The 20,458-nt window shown below is 39.4% G+C and overlaps 1 protein-coding gene across 1 annotated transcript; it reads right to left on the bottom strand.

The window, feature by feature from the left end:
• Window positions 1–15,804: 15,804 nt before the first annotated feature.
• On the bottom strand, window positions 15,805–18,799 carry LOC137041883 (uncharacterized). Its single transcript, XM_067418558.1, has 4 exons — window positions 17,994–18,799; window positions 17,859–17,906; window positions 17,535–17,774; window positions 15,805–17,393 (listed from the first exon to the last, which is right to left on the bottom strand). The coding sequence occupies exons 1-4, from the start codon at window positions 18,103–18,105 to the stop codon at window positions 16,849–16,851; spliced, it is 945 nt and encodes a 314-aa protein (XP_067274659.1). The 5' UTR covers window positions 18,106–18,799; the 3' UTR covers window positions 15,805–16,848.
• Window positions 18,800–20,458: the final 1,659 nt, after the last annotated feature.

Raw genomic sequence — 20,458 nt, 5'->3', positions numbered from 1 at the left:
TCTGACATTGAAACATGTTTACACTAAGGGAATGTTATTGTTTTATACCATGATTTGATACATCTGTAATAAAAGATACAGAGATTTGTGTATGAAGATGGCGGTTCGTTCTTTCACTCTCTGATCATACCATTCTGTTTTCCAGGCAGTCAACTAAGGGAGTTGAGAGTAGTGAACCCCAACCAAAATCATTTGTTACTGCAGTTACACTATTTTGAAACTCGTAACATGTGCACGTGCACGGTTCGCTCTTATACAAACCGATTGCGTCCAAGTCTCCAGTGTCCATAAAAACGCCCATCAAAACCCAAAGTGTAGAAAACCAGTGTAGAAAATAGCCTATTACTTACGACATCATTAGTTATGATGTCCTTAAATGTAAAAACCACACAGACGTCATTAGTTGACCTCAGACAACAGTATAATTTTAAAAAAGCCAGTTCATGACATCATTTTGATACAATTATGTGATTAATCATGATGCTATTTGAATAAATTGACTGCCTTTGTAAATATCATATTGTTCTTTCAGTTGCATAAATCCATAAATTTTAGCTAATGCGTTTATAGTTTATATTATAGTTCTCTCTCCTTTTTTATGTATGTGGTTAAAAAGCATGAATACTGTTGAGCAGTGCCTCCAATTCGGTAGTTGGTCAAATTCCCACAAATGTCCCCTGATTAGGTTTGATTTTCTTGAAAGCTTTTACCAATAAAACTGAAAATCTCTGACAACAAGAGCTTGAGATTTCTCCTCAGCATGTGAGATCATGCTGTTTGCTTGGATGGAAAGCCAGCTGTGTTTTCAACACTGCGCTATTCAATAAATTGTCAATAAATGCTGTAGTTATTGACTCACTATTCATAGACGGAATGTACTCAAGAGTGATAGTCAATAAGCACTAATCCTTTTTTATAACCTCATTCTCAAATGAATGTGCAATAATCAATGCACCACAGGGTCTGTCAGAAATATTACGGACATGTGGTGTCGCTTTTAAAAACCCTAAAGAATGCAAACACCTGCAGAACAAAATGGAATGTGACCTTCTACCTTGATATCTAAAGATGTTCATCATGAGTATCTTTGCATTACTTTGCATGTTCTTAAATCTATTCATTCACCTAAAGTATGTATTAGCGAGCATTACTATTACACATAATGGGTTACAATAATCCCATTGATTTACAATAGAGTAAGGACAAGAGTCATATAGATACAAAATAAGTAGAGATTTCAGACATGGGCTATTTCGACTAGAGTCAGTCGTGAAAAAATCATGAAGGTTAAAAAAAAAAATTCACTCCAAGCTATCAAAAAGGAACTCCCTGGTAACCGCCAACAATATCATAGCATTGTGGTGATGAGTTTTGCTCCCCTCCACCTCCCACCTCTATAATTTAATCATCAGTTAGGTTATGAATACATGTAATTGCCTCTGAATGTATTCACTACATAATGATAGCAAAACAAAATACTTTAGGGTAGTAAAGGTCATCGAGTCATGCACAGAAATTAGGCCTTTGATATGAGAAGTCAGTGTCATTAGTGTGCTGCTATTAGATCAAACAACATCTGCTATGTTTTTCCCCTTTCATGCATTTCGCTGATTAGCATCTGCAGCAGACCTCTCACTTCTTCTATTGATTTACCCATGTAAATCAAAACAATTGAGAGATTTTTCAAATGAAAAATCTTCAAAGCTTTCTTTTGAACATAAGTCTGTGAAGCAGCTCACCAAGCAATAACATCAACCATCTGCTACTCTGTTAAAAAATATTTCATAAAAACATATCTGACTCGTCCCTTTGACTGGTATTTTTTGACATTGCTACTTAACCCTAATTCATTTTAATAATTATCTTTGTTTTGGCAATACTATATTTAGATGGTACCCTTTGTTGTTGACTATAAGTAACTTTGCAACATGTCAAATAACTCCTGACAAGCCAGACCCACATAAAGATATTGGGTCTGGGAACTCCATTGACAGGGTTCAATCCGAGAGGTGGGATAAACGGTTGTCTTTCAAACTCCCTCTGCACGTAAATGGATAGTGCTATAACCAACCAGAGCAATGTTAAGCGGAGCTAGTTGATCAATTAAACTTTCGCCGTATCGGTCGGCAAAACTCAACACATCTTCCCTTCTTAAGAATGATTTCAGTGCCATTCTTTGTTCTTTTCTCAAAAGCCCCGTTTCCACCAAAATTACCCGGAACAATTTGTACCAGGAACTTTTTACAGGAACTTTTCTCCCCCCCAGACCTGCAACTGTCTGCGTTTCGACCGCGATCTAAAGTTCCGAGAAGATTAGGCAAATTAGTCCGGTGATGTAGGACTGCGCGACTGCGCGACTGAGACGTTATCAAAACCGATCTGGTGTTTACATGTGATGACTTTCAATCGCAATCATTTTGTCACATGCAGTTTGTCTGCCGCATCAAAAATGTCAACGGTGTTTTCTCCAGCAGCTGGAATGTGTTAACTGTGGCCATAGCAACTCTTAACGACATTATATAAGCTATTTATTTGTTGTAAAGTGTAATAATCATCTCAGAAAAAAAAATCTTCTGTCAGGCGCAGTAGTAAAGTAAAAACTGCCTGGGACAATATACGCTGTGTCATTACTCCAACATTATCTTCATAACTTACGAAATAAAAAGTTTACCCCTCAGAAAAATGAGCTTTCCTCTCTTGTCAACATGAGCGCGGCGCGCGCTGTCACGTCATGTAAGGACGCACACTAAAAAGTAATCAGTCAGGTCGTTTACATGGTGAAAAAAGTTCCTGTGGTGGAAACGGGGCTAAAGAAAAGCTTGACTCCAAGTCTTCCAGAGTCGCGGCCAAAGCCGTTTCGAAAGACCACCGGTCACCAGCTTCTTTGTTTACAAGTAGCACCCAGATGTGATTGGCCTGACCAGTTTTTTTTTTTTTTTTCAGCTTGCTAAGTTATGGAGAGTTGCTAGACGGCACTCGCTGCGAATTAGATTTGCTGCCGCTAGGGTGTCTCTAGATTTCTAGGCTAATAAGCTATTAGTACACTGTAAATTAGAACAACAACAAAAAAAATCTCAAATTTAAGCATAAAGTATTAAATCTGATATTACTCAGAAAAACGTATTGAAAAACAACAATTCAAAAAAGATTTACCATGTTTCTTATTCATTTTTTAATATAAACTTTTAATTTCAAATAATAGTGTCTTGACAGAAACTGGCATGTTTTGTCCCTTTTATGTTTCTCTTGCTTGGCTTCTCCTCCTCTTGTTACTCTTCTTTTTTGTTATTTCCACTGATGATCTTAAGAGGAATACCATGTCAGAGAGAGAATAGAGGCGACTATGTGTCAAATTTGATTGATTGATGGGGTCATAAAAATTCCATAACCCCCCCCCCCCCCCCTCCTTCCCCCCCTCCCTCCCACCGGACTGGACACCTGTTCCTGGACACAATTTCCGGACACCTGTTTTATGACTATCAGTTTGACCATCTGTTTTCTTACCACCCTCCTCCTCCTATACACCCCCCTTTCAAAGGAATTTATGACTGTTTTGGTAACTTTGTGTGTGTGTGTGTGTTTTCGTAACTGTTTGAAAACAATCAAAGAATGTTTCAAATGTACTCTTGAGTGGGGTTTTGGCATAGGAATAGCAGTGACAAGTATAAGATCATGGAAATCAGTTTTTATTAAACAAAGATTGTATTTCACATACATTTTAGATGTTTTTAGATGTTTTTAAAAAACGTCTCTGTTAAATACAAGGTATGGTATGTTTAAAGATAAAGACAAGTTAAAGTTGTTTTCCTCTTTGACATACATACAGCTTGTTAAAAAAGTCAATGTTCAATCATTTAAAAAAGTAAATATAAAGACAAGTTATAGAGTAGGTTCAAAAAGGTATATGTATTAAACATATCAAAGAAAGAAAGTACGAATAATGTTATTTCACTTACACGAGTTTTCTTTAGGAAAAAAACAATGTTTTCTTATGGAGCTTGGTGTAAAAGCGTCCTCTCTCTCCGATGGCAGAAGCGGAATGAGCTGTGGGAGCGTGTGTAAAGACACACCCCCAGTCTCCGCCCCCAACACGCCCATCGGCGCTGGAGAATGCACCTGCTCCCCCCACACTCCTTGCGGTGTGTGTTTAAAAGGCCGGGCAATTCAGCAGTCTATCTAAACACAGAAAGCAGCTTGTGTTTTTATTTTTGTTTTCAAATAGAAAACTATTCTGTAACAATGGCTGAAGCATCTGCACCTAAAACTCCAGAGAGAACCGTTGTCGAGTCTATGGATCATCTATCTTTAGCCCCGAGAAAGAAACACGGGTCTTGCCTATCCAGGTTTCTCCATGAACCGCTGGATAATGTCAAATACGATTTTCATTTGACGGGCACTCGTGTGTGTAGTTACAATTTTAACAAAAACGCACGAGAGGTTAGGTTGATCAATATCGACAACGATGATAGATACACGGCGAATACACCGGATGACCCAAAACTGGTTTTCACAGAAAAGGAATGGATTCTATTTTATACACAAGTGTGGCGCGATTTGAAAGACGGAGGAGACGAGCCCCTGTTTATAGCCGAGTGGAACGGGTTGACGGGGACGAGATTCAGACTGCTCGGAGATCATGTTAACAAACACCCCGAAGATTATGTGTACATACTCGGAAGCGATTTTGGAAAGGAACTGCCGGAGCGTACGTGGCCCATATCTGAGGCGGATCATTTGAAATACTATCGCATTAAATTTATGTTTCAGTGGAAAGACGTACCTGTGCTGGAAGATGTATTTTTTAAAATAGACAGGATGTTTAAGTGGTGTGAAGCGTTTGATCGCTACAACAACGTCAAAGTGAAGCTATTTCACCCTGAATGGTGCGTTCCTAGTAGGCGTGGTGTTCATGTAGCCCCACCCACATTCTACAAACATTAAATATCTGCCGCAGAAGAAGCCTCTACAGCATTCAAGCATCATGTCTCAAGAAAACGAAGCTACACCTCTCAACACCGAACAACTTTCATTGTCTACAGATGGATGTCATCACCAAAAATGCAACACCTGGCTGACTACGCTCTGCACAGAACTGGGCTTTAATAATCTGGCATTCCTCGCAAACTATTCTCCCCCAGGACCCCTCGCTGGGGTTCCCGATGAGGATAGTGTGGATGGCTGCATTGGTGTAACGGGGCACAGAATCATTAAGGCCGTCGTTACAGTCCTTCTGGAACACCTGATCGATAAACGAATGAAAAAGGAATGTGCAGGCTGCGAAGTGGATCACCCGTCGCAAACAAGACACTCATGTCTGTTTGAACCTGCTCCCTATTATTTTTACGGCTGTTACGACGAGATCAGTCAAAAACTGCTTAAGCCCGAGCTAAAAAACATTTTAGCAAATACGCTGAAGCCGTTCGGTCTAACACCTCATCTGCAAAGAATCCAAGGTACTGTTGAATCTGTCTTGTGCGATCTAAGAGATGAGATCTACATTGTGGAAGAACTGGCCTCTATGAGGCAGAAGCTTGTGGATGAAAGCTGCGAGGAAGTGATTTACAACGCCGTTGACAACTGGAAGTTAGCCGCCGAGGCTGCTGCTGCCGTTGTTGATTCTACCTGCTGATCCTGCAATGGGAAACCTTCTCTGCTCTAACTGCCTGTCTGAATATTTCTTTAAACAACGGGTCAGGTGTGAAATATCAAATTTGCTGTACAAGATTGTTAATGTAACAGACAGTGATGTGTGTAGACGATTAGTGAAATTAAAGATCCAAATGAATGTTGTGAGGAGATTGTCAAACGAATGGGGCGATATGATAAACATGGCTATTGGCTGCAATGGTATACCATGTACAACTATAACAAATATTCTCGAAATGATGCCTGAATGTAAAGAATCCTTTAAAATAGGCAACATATTATGTCTTTGTACTTATGTGACTGATGTATGTGTAATACTGATGACAAGAAATGAACCTGACGATGTATGTAAAATTATAGATACATTGGTTGATTACATGTTAGTGAAAAATTATGCAACGTGTGTGAATTTTCTTTTTTATTTGGACGAGATATAATTTGTCCTTGTAAAACATGTACTTTTTATATATTCTGAAATAAAAATTTGTATGTCACCGTTCATCTGATCATTATTTTGTGAAACGCAGAGAGAGATAGACGACATGTCTGAGCTCATGAAAAAAATATATTACAATCCATCAAGCCCAGGCGCTTTTGGTGGTAAACAAAGATTAAAGCAAACAATATTACAAGAATATGGTATACGTCTGAAAGATAAGGATGTGACCGACTGGCTGTCCAGTCAAGATACCTATACATTACATCGGACGGCCCCTATAAAATATAAGCGAAACAGAGTTGTAGTGTACGGAAAAGATGTACAGTTTCAAGCGGATCTGGTCGATATGTCTGCTTATTCAAAGGATAACGATAACATTAAATTCTTACTAACGTGTATAGATGTATTTAGCAAATATGCATGGGTGCGACCGTTGAAGAATAAGACGGGACAGGAGGTGACTAAAGCGTTTGAATCGATATTAAAAGAGCAGCGGGTGCCAGAAAAGCTCCAAACGGATCAGGGAAAGGAATTCCTCAATAAACATTTTCAGCAATTAACAAAAAAGTATAACATACATCATTTTACCACAGCCAGTGATTTAAAAGCTTGTGTGGTCGAGAGGTTTAACAGGACTCTAAAAGGCCGCATGTGGAGATATTTAACGGCCGTCAACTCTACACGCTACTGCGACATCTTACAAGATCTAGCCGACGGGTATAACTGCAGTTATCATAAATCCATACGAATGAGACCAATTGATGTTCATAAAGAAAATGAAACAGCCGTATTCAACAACTTGTACGGAAAGCTCCGTAAAGAGACACCTGTCTTTGCTTATAAGATAGGCGATGTTGTTAGAGTGTCTAAAGTCAGAAATATATTCTCTAAAGGATATGAACAGAATTACACAGAGGAGTACTTTACTATAGTAGCGTGTATACCCCGACAGCCACCGGTATACAAGATACAAGACTACGATGGAGAGGTTATTGATGGGTGTTTTTATGAAGAGGAACTACAGAAAATTATTGTGAGTGATGATAAATCATTCAAAATAGAAAAGATTTTAGATAGACGTCGTAGGGGTAAAACTATGCAGGTTCTTGTAAAGTGGTATGGCTGGGGCCCAAAATTTAACTCCTGGGTATCTGAAAAGGAGGTGGTGAACTTACAGAAGCCCTTAAAGGCTTAGGGTTTGTAAGACACCTGTCATTTAAGGAGAAAAAAATTATTCATCATGATCGAAGAGGGTTTCTACATTACATTACCGTGCAATGCATCGAGGGTCGTCTACCCAGAAAACAGAATATCTAATTACAGAACCCGACTGGGAAAAACTATAAATCTGAAGGGGCCGTGGGAAGTGGCTCTAGCTGAATTTGAATATCCCATATCATGGCATACGTTTAATGAAGAGGACGCTTCCTTTATTATCAACTGTGACCAAAAGCTGCTACAGCCTGTTGCCGGGGAACATTTTAACGTTAGTGACGGTATTAATATACATATCGATAATAAGGCTCAAACTATACCCGTGCTGCGTAATAGTTTAAAGTCCGGATATTATGAGGATGTACCATTTTTGCTCCGGGAGATAAATGCGTCGCTACCTCCACAAACACATCTCGGGTACGATCATATAAGGAATAAGGTTTTTCTAAAATCCTCTCAAAGGATCTCATTAACATTTTATGGAAAACTGGCGGTCATCCTGGGGGTCCAGCCAGGGGTTTCTATAGAAACGACCCCTCACATCCATGAAGGTCAAGAACCCAGAGCTGTGACTATAGTATATGCACCGTACCAATCAGACATAAGGGGTGGATTTTACACGTTATATCTGTACACAGACATTATAGATTATCAATCGGTCGGTGACGTATTCGTTCCTTTATTAACAACCGTACATATAGACGGTGAGCCAAACAAGATAGTCAGTGTTAGATACGACAAGCCTCATTACGTACGTGTTAATAAAAGCACTATTACAGAGATTACAATTGAAGTGAAAGACGACCAAAATCAAGACGTACGGTTCACTTACGGAAAAGTAGTCGCCAAGCTTCACTTCAGACCTGTGAAACATCACCTGTTTTAAAATGGCTCATCTCACTCCATACAGACCCGATCCCGATCGATATGTTGAATATTATCGGAACCAGGCCGGTAGCGGTTTGCCGGGTTTTATTGGGTCGAACGCAATGTATGGTTCTGGAATCGGTGGAATTTTTAAAAGTTTTTTTCGTGTGGCCCTACCGTTCTTAAAAAGGGGATTCAGTATAGCTAAACCTCATTTAAAAACGGCTGCGAAAAATATATTCGGCGATGTTGTTACTACAGCTCTAACAAAGCCTTATAATAATAATAATAATAATAATGGACAGGACGGCAGTGGGTTGATGGTCATGACCCGTAAAAGCTATAGGCCCCCGGGGGTTCGGGTGAGAAGGGGGAGTGGCCGTCACGTGAAGAAGAAGACTAGAAGCACGAGCAGAAAACTCTCAGTTGCAAAGAGACCTCGGAGTCGTCGTGTGAAAAAATCTACAAGAACTAAAAGACGCACAAACACTATTTTCTAAAAGTATGGCGCTGTTACATTGCATGTCGGATGAATGTATTAAATCGGAATTAGACCTTTTTACAGTGCCTTTGACGCAAACGGCAATTGAAAAAAATACCTATGTGGAGGTTCCGCCCATTACGGCTATAACAGACAACTCTCCACTAGAGTTTTTCATAGCAGGTACTGGCGAGGATTACACAGATTTGAATAATACCCTGTTATATACACGAGTCAAAATCACAGGACCGGATGGCTCTAACATACCCGACGGTGCACCTGTCGGTCTGATAAATTATCCTGGAGCGTGTATATTTTCACAGGTTGACGTCTCTTTGGGGGACCGTCTGGTTTCACAAAGCTCCAATACTTACCCTTACAGGTGTATCGTGGAAGCGCTTATGAACTATGGAAAAGATACCCTGGAGAGCAACTTTTCACCCGGTCTTTTTTACAAAGATACGGCCGGTTATATGGACATCACAGATCCTGCAGGTGCAAACGCCGGTTTAACGAAGAGGGCAGCTTTCACAAACGCAAGCAACATCGTAGAATTATTAGCCCCAATCCATAGTGATATTTTCTTTCAGGAGAAATTACTGCTAAACGGTGTCGATATAAAGATTCGTATGACCAGGGCAAAAGATGAATTTTGTCTAATGAGGAGTGACGCTGTTGCTTATAAACTCAATATTTTATCAGCATCTCTTTTTGTGAAAAAAGTGACGGTTTCACCGGCAGTGCGTCTGGGCCACGCCCAAGCCCTTCTATCTACCACTGCAAAGTACCCCATAGAACGAGTGTGTGTAAAGAATTTTTCCATACCTGCTGGCTCACGAGTGTCTAATCAGGAAAATCTCTTTCTCGGGACACTACCGAAATCTATCATCGTGGCGATGACAGATAACTCTGCTTTTACAGGTGCATATGATAAAAACCCCTTTGCCTTTAGACATTTTTTTCTTGAATTTATGGTTCTATCGGTCGACGGAGTGAGCATCCCGTCCCGTCCGCTCCAGCCGCAGTACGATAACGGGTCTGCTGTTAGAGAATTTTATCAGCTGGTCCTAGCGACAGGAAAACATCTCAAGAATCAATCAATGTCTATAGACCGTGAAGATTTCCTCAACGGCTACACACTCTATGCCTTTAACCTTACCCCCGATGAAGGCTGTGGTCAGCATGTGTCTCTAATTAAAACAGGTAACATCAGATTAGAAGCACGGTTTCGAGAGCCTCTCAGACAGACCGTTAATATCATCATTTATTCGATCTTTGATTCTATCATCGAAATTTCCAACAGAAGACAGGTACATGCTGAATACTACTGAGTGAAATGAATACGATACAGCTGACAGGTGTCATGGAGAAAATCTCCTGTAACGCTCATTTTTTAGGAGTATTCCCATGTGATCACCTCCCCAAAGAGCCATTAATGGACTTACCATGCTATTTTATAGCAAACACCGACCCCGCAAACATGGCTGGCGAGCACTGGATTTGTGTATATCTAAACAAAGATGGAGTGGGATGCTTTTTTGACAGTTTCGGCAACAAACCAGACGCGGAGTGCTTTCCATTATCCTTTCAAGACTTTCTAAAAAACAACTCTCGGCAGGTTCAGTACTCTAACAAACAAGTTCAGGATTATGCATCTGATGTTTGTGGACAGCATTGTGTGTTTTTTCTGTATCACATATCAAGAGGTTGCAATTATGAGGATGTTATGAAGTTGTATAATGATGATCTAATTAAAAATGACTTAATGGTATCTCTTTTTGTGAAGAAATTGAAGCCTGGGTCATGCTGTGGTAAAACATTTAAGTGTGTCCAGTGTGTACAAACTGGAAAAATGTTTCAGATGATGTGTTAATCACTGCTGTGTGTGTGTGTGTGTGTGTGTGTGTGTGTGTGTGTGTGTATACCCATGTTTAACAAATAAAAAAGGATTCATAAAAACTTTTACATTTTCTTTTTCCTTTATTTATTGTCAGCATAAAAATATACATACATAAATGAGTGATCACAATCACATAATTATGGTATACATCATTTAAACAAAAGAACTAATAAATTAATAAATGACCATACACAGGCCTACAGACTTAAAAAGTCAACCACTGACTCGAGTCCAATAGAGGCGAATTAAATACATTTCCATCTGAAATATTACCTCGGAGGGGTGATGATGGAGGGGGGTACGGTTGTTTTCCAGACTTGTGTCTTTTCTTTTTAGACCTTATAGGTGAAGCAACTTCAATACCATCTATAGACGACTTGCTTTTAAAAGATTCAATCATACGTTTAACATGATGATTACTTATTGTCGAGAATGGTATGTTTAAACCAGCAAATGCCTCCAGAAATTCATGCCAGCCTACTGGTCTGCGATCATCACGTATCATATGAGGCCTTGTTATGCTTTTCAACAGATCAAGCATGTGTGATCCTGCAATGGGTTTTCCTTTAAACACAAATTCTCCAGAGTCTGTCCATGAGCACACATCCTTAGCTTTACCCATTTTATCTAGAATGTATTTGATATTTTTTAAACTCCTCTGAGGGACATTGTTTAACACTTCGTTCACAATTTCATCCTCTGCATTCACACTGTCACTGTTAGTGTCAGGCCTATTATGGCCCTCAGCCCCTGCTGTGTGCGCGTCACCGTAGCGTGAATCGGGTTGAGGTAATGTAAGGGTTAATGAGTTACTCTCAGCGTCGCCTTGTTTAACCAATGCCAGAAATCTTTGCAAAGCTTTAGTGTAAAGCTTAGCTTTTCCGTGTGCGTCCAGATCATTCCTCTGTAATATGTCTCTTATTGTTACGTCCAAGTTGTCCTCAACAACTTTATGAATTGTTTCACGGGGATACCCCGTTCGCAACTTATCCAGCTGATGTTTCGGTACGAGATACATTTTCTCGGCATACTCCATACTTTTTCACTATCTAGGCGTTATCAGACTGGTAATAAATGGTATGGCAACGCTCAAGAGTGGCAGTAGAAACCCCCCTCTTTGATTAATCATGCGTCTTTTTCTCTTAATGTTAATTTTCTTATTAGCTACGTATTTTATCTCAGTTTTCCTCTTTCTTAATCTTCTGTGTTGATTCGCTGTAAGAGGTATTATACCGTGAAGGACGTTAAGAGCAGCTTCGCATAGGGCCAATATGAATTCATCAGAGGCCGATTGTAAAATAAGTCGTCTTTGCTTGGGCGTACCTTTGTATAATAACTTTAAAAGAGGTAAATTTCTGGAGAGCCTCGAACTCATGGTGATATCTGCTTTGCTACTTTCTGCCCCTCTGTATGTATACCACTGGGTTGGATGAGAGCAAATCTGTTCTGAGCCTAAATCTTTCAGGCGTTTTTGCTTTATAATCTATTAGTAAATAACCATATGGCAATTTTGTAGCATCTTGATATGCCTCTATAAAGAATTTTGCTTCCCCGGGATACATCTGTCTCCCCAAAACACCGATTTGCTGTTTATCTCTAGGATTTTTAAAAATAATTAAATAATTTGCATTAAGACTTATAGTCCGGCTAGATCTCCCCTGAAAAAACAAGTTTTGAATTATTAATATTGTACTTATTGAATTGTGATGAGTATATTGCGTGAACGCTCGCTGAACTTCTGTATTAGAAGATGCATTATCCATAATATCATCAAGGATTAGCAATGATTTCTTATGGGGAGGGAATAAAAATTCATCATTCAGTGATTTTGGTATACCTTCAATAAATTTAATATCAAACACTTGCATCAATTCATCATATAGTGGCTGCCAACAGCTGTAAATGTATATAAAATTGTCAAATTTTACAGAACACATCTTTTCTGAATTATACATCAAAGTTTTTACAAAATAGGTTTTCCCGCTGTTACTCGGCCCTGACACCAGGGCTGAGAAGGGATGTTGCAGTCTAAAGTCAAAATCATCGGTTTCACACATGTTACAATGATTCAAAATATTACTAGAATCCATAAGGTATGGTTGTATAATCAGACAGGAGCACACGTTTGTTGTACACGACTCTGAAGCTTTTTACAATTGTTCTATTGTGAAGTGTGAATCTCCTCTTATCACGAACAATGGCATCTGTCTGCGCCAGCAGGTGCGATGTGTCACGTGATTCTACAAAACCACGGACCAGACCAATCAGACTCTGTAGGGACACTATTTGGGAATTCTCAGCAGTAAGCGTAATGCCTTTAGCTTTAAGACAAACATGCCCTTTCGCGGTTCGATACCCGTATGATTTTGGTCCTGAAGAGCAGAACTCCTGGATTAGATCATTTGGCTCTAATTCACTCGTAAGATCACCTAGGTATGGACCACATTCCGGAACCCAGTCCCCGTTTTTGGATATGAAAATGACAGAGTCTGTATCTGTATAAACAACACGCTCCCCTAATTTATCCAACAGCTCGTAAAGCTCCAAACGCGCGTACGCAGTTGTAAATGCTCCAATAAATACATTAACGTCACGTGTCAGGCACTCATCCTGCCCCGCATACGACCACTGTATCAAAGCAACCTTGTCAGATACGAAAGAAAAATGGTTTATCACACGCCCCGTACCAAAAATGTACTGCGCAAACTCTTCGGGCTCTGTCAAAAGCTCCGTAGACGGCTGATTTGGGCGTAATGCGAATCTTCCCCACAAAGAATTCAACATATATTTGGTTATAGTTCTTTTTGCCGGATTGTGTGCTATTTTTTCAATGTCAAGCGTAATCCCCTCTTTATCAAGATAATTCTTGATGTATGTCTGTTTGTCGTCGTCTGTGACTACGTGCGAGGGAAATCCTGATGCTTCCTGTTTGACTTTGAGAAATGTCTTCACGTAGCCACTGAATAAGCTGTCTGACGTCTGAGAAAAATGCCAGACTTCGTCTATTTTCACAACTACATAGCCGTGTTTAATAGCTCGCGCCAATTCAACACTGACCCAACAGCCGCGCAAAATTCTTTGCTCATCAGTGTGGTTACAGGGGATTGTCTGAATCTCGCCCTCAGCACACGTCCTACAGAGTGGAAACATTAATTTTTTCGCGCATCTGTAAGGCAACACGGGGTGAAAGAGTTTTCGTGGAGGCAGCACTTCGGCCTTAATGAGTCCAAAATAATTCTCCACCGGCTCAAAATCCTTAAAAATAATTCTCGGGTGGCCGGTCGGATATGTTTTATGGGACTGTACGTAGGGGTAAAGTGAACAGAAGTCAAAATAATCAATGCGCTCTTCCTCTGTAATTTTGTGATAAAGTTTTATGGCATTCGTACGCCCACCAAATAACGCGTCCCGTGGCCTCAAGCGCTCGGGAGTGGTGTAAGAGGCCATAAAGGCCATAACACCCGGGTCACGTTGCTTTAAACGTTCCCATTCGCACTCCCATAAAGAGATCACACGTAAGGAGTACACGTCACGCAAAACCTGCAGTTTATTATCAGACTGTCTCCTGAGAACACCGAAAGGCACGTTTGATAGTGCATTTAAATCGTTTGGATTAAATCTACAATCATGCCCATGATAAAAACACCCGAGGAATTCTAATGCTATTTTCTCACCACTAGATTTTTCGTAATATCCATCCACATGATAAGGCCCAAATTTAACTTCACCGTAATTTAATGCGTGATGCACATCCACGTTTTTCGTTTCTTTAATGTACTCCAACCACTGGATTGACGTGTTGGAGTATGTCTTGAACTGATTGACGTATGCATTATTATGCGTCAATGCCAGAGTGTCTCGACTCAGAAAATTGGCTTTGAATACCTTCATACAGGTACCGGCCAGCGTTATGCATTTAAACGGATCAATTTTTGAACACTCCACAAATTCTGCCCGATAGCTAATACACGCCTCCCGCAGAATGATTACATCATTGCGACAGTAAAATGCCAACTCCTTTTTAAGGTCAAACACGCCACCCTGTACGCAGGTGTACCACGCATCAAATTTGGAACGATCAGCAGTGCTCATTTTGTCATACCCGTAAAGTTCTTTAGACGGGTACGGACCTACGTAATCAGCGTTCTCTATTCTGTTAAATAAATGAGGGAAAAAACCTTTATCTCTTACGGGGAGATTAAGCGCGGCGGGTATCTTACTCAGAGACATAGCCATATAACTCAGTGTATCTATATATCTCTGTTTGAATGCCGTATCGTACATATAAATTATTCTACAACCTTGCATAATGATCTTGGGGGCTATCCCTTCGCTTACGAAATATTCCAGTAATATGTGCGAGTCAAACCCTGATGCGTTGTGGGCTAAAAATGTGTAATTAGAGTATTTTTTACGTCGAAAGTGTTTGATCATGCTCTCCACACAAGTTGTACCAGCCGCTGTAAACTCTTTGCCGTCGTGGGTTATTGCACAGACATAATTAGGTACATGTTTGCCTCCCTCGTACATCGTTTCAAAATCATAATATACGTATTTCTCGTCAGTTTCATCCGGTTTGACAGGTTGTATGTAGCAATTATGTACGCCTTCAGGTGCCAAAACTGCATCGCAATGTATGCAACGCTTGGGGGCGCACTTGTGCTTTTTTTTTTTTTTATTTCCGCCACCTGTCATTCTGTAATTCACACAGCACTTGTCACAATATTTCACCACATCGCACTGTGGCCTCTCACCGGGTACTCGAGACTGTTTATGCTTTGCGTAACAGTATGCAGATCTGCAAATTCTGTTGCAATCATTGCATCGTGAGGTTTTTTTAGTGTGCGTGTGACATTCAGAGTCGAGGCAAATATCGCATGCGTACTTGCATTTGTGTAGCCTGATGTCGTTAAACCCTTTGTAACAGAATTCACACACAAAGTTATTGCCTATGAATGCTTTGAGATTTTTGATCAGATAGTAGTGTGATTCATGAATGAATAAATGGACCGTCTTTGGGTGCAATTCATCACTATTTTTGTACACTAACAATTTCCCTGAGCAGTCTCTATGAAACACAACTATTTTCAAGTCAAGAAATCTCTCGAAGATACTGATGTCATGAAAACCTATTTTGGTTTGTGTTGTATAACCAGCCCTAGTGTGTATCTCTTCGGCTATTTTCTTAAGCTCATCGTCGGGAGCTTTCGGATTCAGGAAATGTGCTAGGCAGTAGCTAAAACACATGTTGTCTTCGACATTTATGGGGCAGAATAAATTCATTTTATTCTTTCGGATTGTTTCGGTGATTGCCAAATCTGTAATTTTCCGGCGGACGCCACCAGATCTATCCATCGCGATCGATATCCTAAAATTCATTTGAGTATCATTTGAAACCTCTTTATTACTTTGAGCAGCCCGTTCTATCTGATCTATGAATAAATCTGCATTGTGATTATTTTCAGGCGTTAAAACCGCATTAATAGCCGTAGGTAGATTGGCCCCTGTTAGTGAAATATTGATATACCCCGTATCCCCAGCCATTAACCTGGAGAATGTAACGATTTCATCTAAAATCGTATTGAGAAGAATGTTATAGGCAGCTAGGTCCGTAGTAGCTATATCGCCCGGGTTTAAAGTTCTGTGAATTTCTAGACCATTGAATCTTGGACGTGCTACTACTGTGAACTCTCCAAAAGTGCCCCCTTCTGTGGCAAGTCTACGAATTTCGTCTTGGTTTAAATTAATATTAGGCATTAAGGATTCTCTAGCTGATGGGATCACGCCCCCGACCTGATCGTTATTATTATTATTATTTTGTGTAGTCAATTGCAGCCATTCATGCTGGTTGCTTATGAGATTTTGTAACGTTTCAGTTCTGTTAAGGATATTGGGGTTTATCATGGTTAGTTGGTGATTTATCAGATTACGCAGTTCACCGCTTCTAGATCGGTTAGACTCTGGTTCCCCATCAGTTTCCCCGTCTTGTAAATTATAACATCTTTTAGAAGCCATTGTTTTTGCTTTTTGTTTTAGTTTTATTGTAAAGAGACAAAATTTATATTATAGCAAAACGTGTGCCCCCGTTGCCATACACATACATGAATGTCAAGTGTTTTACAAATAACAAGTACACATGTAATACATAGAAATACCCAATAATGACGGTACAAAATATTGTAAACGAATCAAAAATGCATAAATGAAATACAGATGAATCAAACGGTTACATCAACAAAAATGAACCAAATCAGTTACTGCTACTACATCAAGCGAAATAGCAGAACTACAAAAATATTATCATCTTCTATCCCTCATAATTATATCATACAAATCAGTCAACACTCTTTGAATAATGTTTAATCTCTCGCTAAATAATGACAGTGTTATTACTGAAAGCTGTTGCTCGTCTCTTACTTCGTGTAATGCACCGGCCAGTTCCATGCGTAGTCCACGATTTTCCTGAATAATCTGCTCGTGGCTATTCATCCAGAATTCAATCGCCCGGTCTAGCGTTTGTTGGTGTTGAATCTGGCCGTCGATTATGATCTGTAGATTAGCGGCGATGGTGCTTTGAGAAGCACGCACGATCTCCTCGGTCTCTTGATACGACAAGGGTCTCCCCACAAGATCTAATATACGTTCGAAATTACGATTCGTACGACGCAGGGTGTCATAAGACAACCTGTGTAGATCTCTTTCGTTGAACAGCGGCTGTATTTCCGCGTGGCCCGAATCGCTCTCATCAGAACTTGACTCGGCTGAGTCTGAGAATTCAGCGCCGTTCCACGCGTCCAGCTGGGAACTCGTAAATAACTCCAGTCCTCTATCTTCGTAGTCTTGTCCTGTAAAAAAAAAAAATATATATATATATACATATAATTTATTATTATTATTATTATTATTATTATTATTATTATTAAATATATATATATATATATATATTAGGCTAGGTAAAAAATTATGATTACACATTGATAACTTACCGTTATTTTCTGATGTTCTTAAACGCTGTGTACCGTGAGGGTACACGCGATCGCCATAAACTTCCCTGAGTCGCTTTTCCCCACGGGTTGATGTTGTCGGTATAGCACTATCATCGGGTAATGCGGACGAATTGCTTGGTCCCGCTGACACCTGCTGTGGAGCGATGACGTCTTCAGTGACGCTGCTCGAGCTGGAATCTGGTACGTCACCTTGTATCTCTGATGGAGCATCTCCAGCCACTGAAATATAGCAAATATATTATTATAACAATAAATAACCCTTTACAATATAACGACAACAATCGCTGGCCTACGGACTCTCACCATTAATAATATCTTGAACGACATCCCCGACCAACAACGCTTCGTCAACTATAAAAGACATACACGTTATTAAAAAGTATCGTTATTAGATTCTGCAATGGTTGTTCTTTTAATAGATAGTGGAAGAACACTTACATATTTCGTCCAGAATTATTTCAAGGCCTTCATCAAAATATAGACCAGATTCGGACACATCTGTAATGTTGAAAAGTAAAAATGTTAGGTCTAATACACACACATGATTCATCGAATATCTAAAATATGTATAACAGACACAAACGATATAAATATGTAAATAAAAATGTTTATACCTGCGTTAGAATTTGATGCCATGATGTTGGAGTTTTGAGTAGACGACTGCACCCACGGGAGACCGAGATCGAATTTGTTGTAATGTCTATAGGTCATTATCTTACATTTTAAAGGTTTTCAGCTTGTCATAAAGTTTTTTTCTTTCTCCAGAACTCTAACACCCCCTACTATCACCTGGCACCCCATTCCTCCCCTTCGTAGTTAGTTTATTGTTTAAAAGGCTCACGATGCTCTCTTTTTCCCACGCAAAAACGCACTAGACCAGCAACAGATATTTTTAAATTACAGCTTATCGTGATTGCAGCTATACCCTTTAAATTTTAACACATGCCAGATCTGCAGTCGTAAATGACAGCGTTTTTCCCCGCGCAAAAACCCACCACGGGATTTTACACGTGTGTGTGTGTGTGTGTGTGTGTGTGTGTGTGTGCTGCGGGTGTTTGCTACGATAAACTCGGATGACTGGTTTTATGGATCCGAACCCTTGTCAAAGTTCACCGGCCACTGACCGACCAGTCACCCCAATCACTATGTCACGAACCATCTCTAGAATATCTAAGAGAAAATAATTATACGCAGGCCTGCTAAGGTGTGATAACCCGTCACAGCATGTGTCCCCCTCTCCCCCTCTGCGCGCGCGCGCGCGCGTGTGTGTGTGTGTGTGTGTGTGTGTGTGTGTGTGTGTGTATGTGTGAGAGAGAGAGAGAGACTACAACTACAATTAGAGTTGAAAGAGTTAAGAGTGAATAACTAAAGATAAAACTATGATGAACTAAACAAAAATGTTAACTAAAAACTACCATTATTTTAAGTGTTATTTGTTTTTAATTATTTTACCATTATTTAGATCTTCACCTCTGTATAGACTGGGTGTTTTCTTCTGCTATGAGGGGAGTGTTAGAGGCGGAGACTGGGGGGGCTTTTACACGTACCCCTGGCTTTCACTGACGATTTAGCCATGGAAGGGAGAGGATGCTTTTGCACTGAACTCCATAGGAAAACATTGTTTTGTCTAAACTAAATTAAAATGTAATGTAAAAATAACTTAATATTATTTTCTTTTAATGAAAAGTGTGTGTGTGTGTGTGTGTGTGTGTGTGTGTGTGTGTGTGTGTGTGTGTGTGTGTGTGTGTGTGTGTGTGACTTGAAACAATTAGAGTTGAAAGAGTTAAGAGCAAATAACTAAAGATAAAACAAACAACTAGAAACGACCATTATTTTAAGTGTTATTTGTTTTGTCTAAACTAAAACATTGTTTTGTCTAAACTAAATAAAAATGGAACATTACAATCTAATGTGAAACAACTTAATATTATTTGTTTAGCTTTTATTTTTTATTTTACTTTTATTCGTTGTACCAGATCAATGGGAGTGTTAGGGGCGGAGACTGGGGGTGTGTCTTTACACACGCTCCCACAGCTCATTCCGCTTCTGCCATCGGAGAGAGAGGACGCTTTTACACCAAGCTCCATAAGAAAACATTGTTTTTTCCTAAAGAAAACTCGTGTAAGTGAAATAACATTATTCGTACTTTCTTTCTTTGATATGTTTAATACATATACCTTTTTAAACCTACTCTATAACTTGTCTTTATATTTACTTTTTTAAATGATTGAACATTGACTTTTTTAACAAGCTGTATGTATGTCAAAGAGAAAAACAACTTTAACTTGTCTTTATCTTTAAACATACCATACCTTGTATTTAACAGAGACGTTTTTAATGTTTTTAAACATCTAAAATGTATGTGAAATACAATCTTTGTTTAATAAAAACTGATTTCCATGATCTTATACTTGTCACTGCTATTCCTATGCCAAAACCCCACTCAAGAGTACATTGAAGTTATGGAATTTTTATGACCCCATCAATCAATCAAATTTGACACATAGTCGCCTCTATTCTCTCTCATGTCTTTTGATATTCTGTTTTATTATTTATTAAAAGAAAAAGTACATCTATAAATGCTCTAATAATTTACTAATATTCTCACATCCGACCAACCGTGCATGATTAAAGAAGCTTTAAGCTTTCGTGACCTTCTTGCGCAAGGCAATTCTGTCTCTCTGCCGTCTCTGTCTTCTAGTCTTGTTTGTTTCTTATTGCTATTATCATATATAATGTTATTGTTTGTTTGCTTTTGTGAACATTAACTAAACAAAATTAAATAAAAACAAGCGGCATCTGACATCGTGTGAGCAGTCATGCTTCAAGTTACGTCAAGTTTAAACTCAACCCTCTCATTCATGCAGATGACTTCTGATCGGAAGTTGTTGTTTTTTGTTTGT

Source organism: Pseudorasbora parva, chromosome 15, assembly GCF_024679245.1.
Source record: "Pseudorasbora parva isolate DD20220531a chromosome 15, ASM2467924v1, whole genome shotgun sequence".
Lineage (NCBI taxonomy): Eukaryota > Metazoa > Chordata > Actinopteri > Cypriniformes > Gobionidae > Pseudorasbora > Pseudorasbora parva.
The sequence above is the reverse complement of the archived record's forward strand: the minus strand, read 5'-3'. Positions and strand labels throughout refer to the sequence as shown.

Bases quoted from the DNA above. Each gene is read 5' to 3' on its own strand.
- LOC137041883 (XM_067418558.1), bottom strand. From the start codon at position 18,105: ATGAATCATGTGTGTGTATTAGACCTAACATTTTTACTTTTCAACATT. The intron at 17,907-17,993 runs GTAAGTGTTCTT...TGTCTTTTATAG, and splicing joins AATAATTCTGGACGAAATAT to TTGACGAAGCGTTGTTGGTC. The intron at 17,775-17,858 runs GTGAGAGTCCGT...GCTATATTTCAG, and splicing joins CGTTCAAGATATTATTAATG to TGGCTGGAGATGCTCCATCA.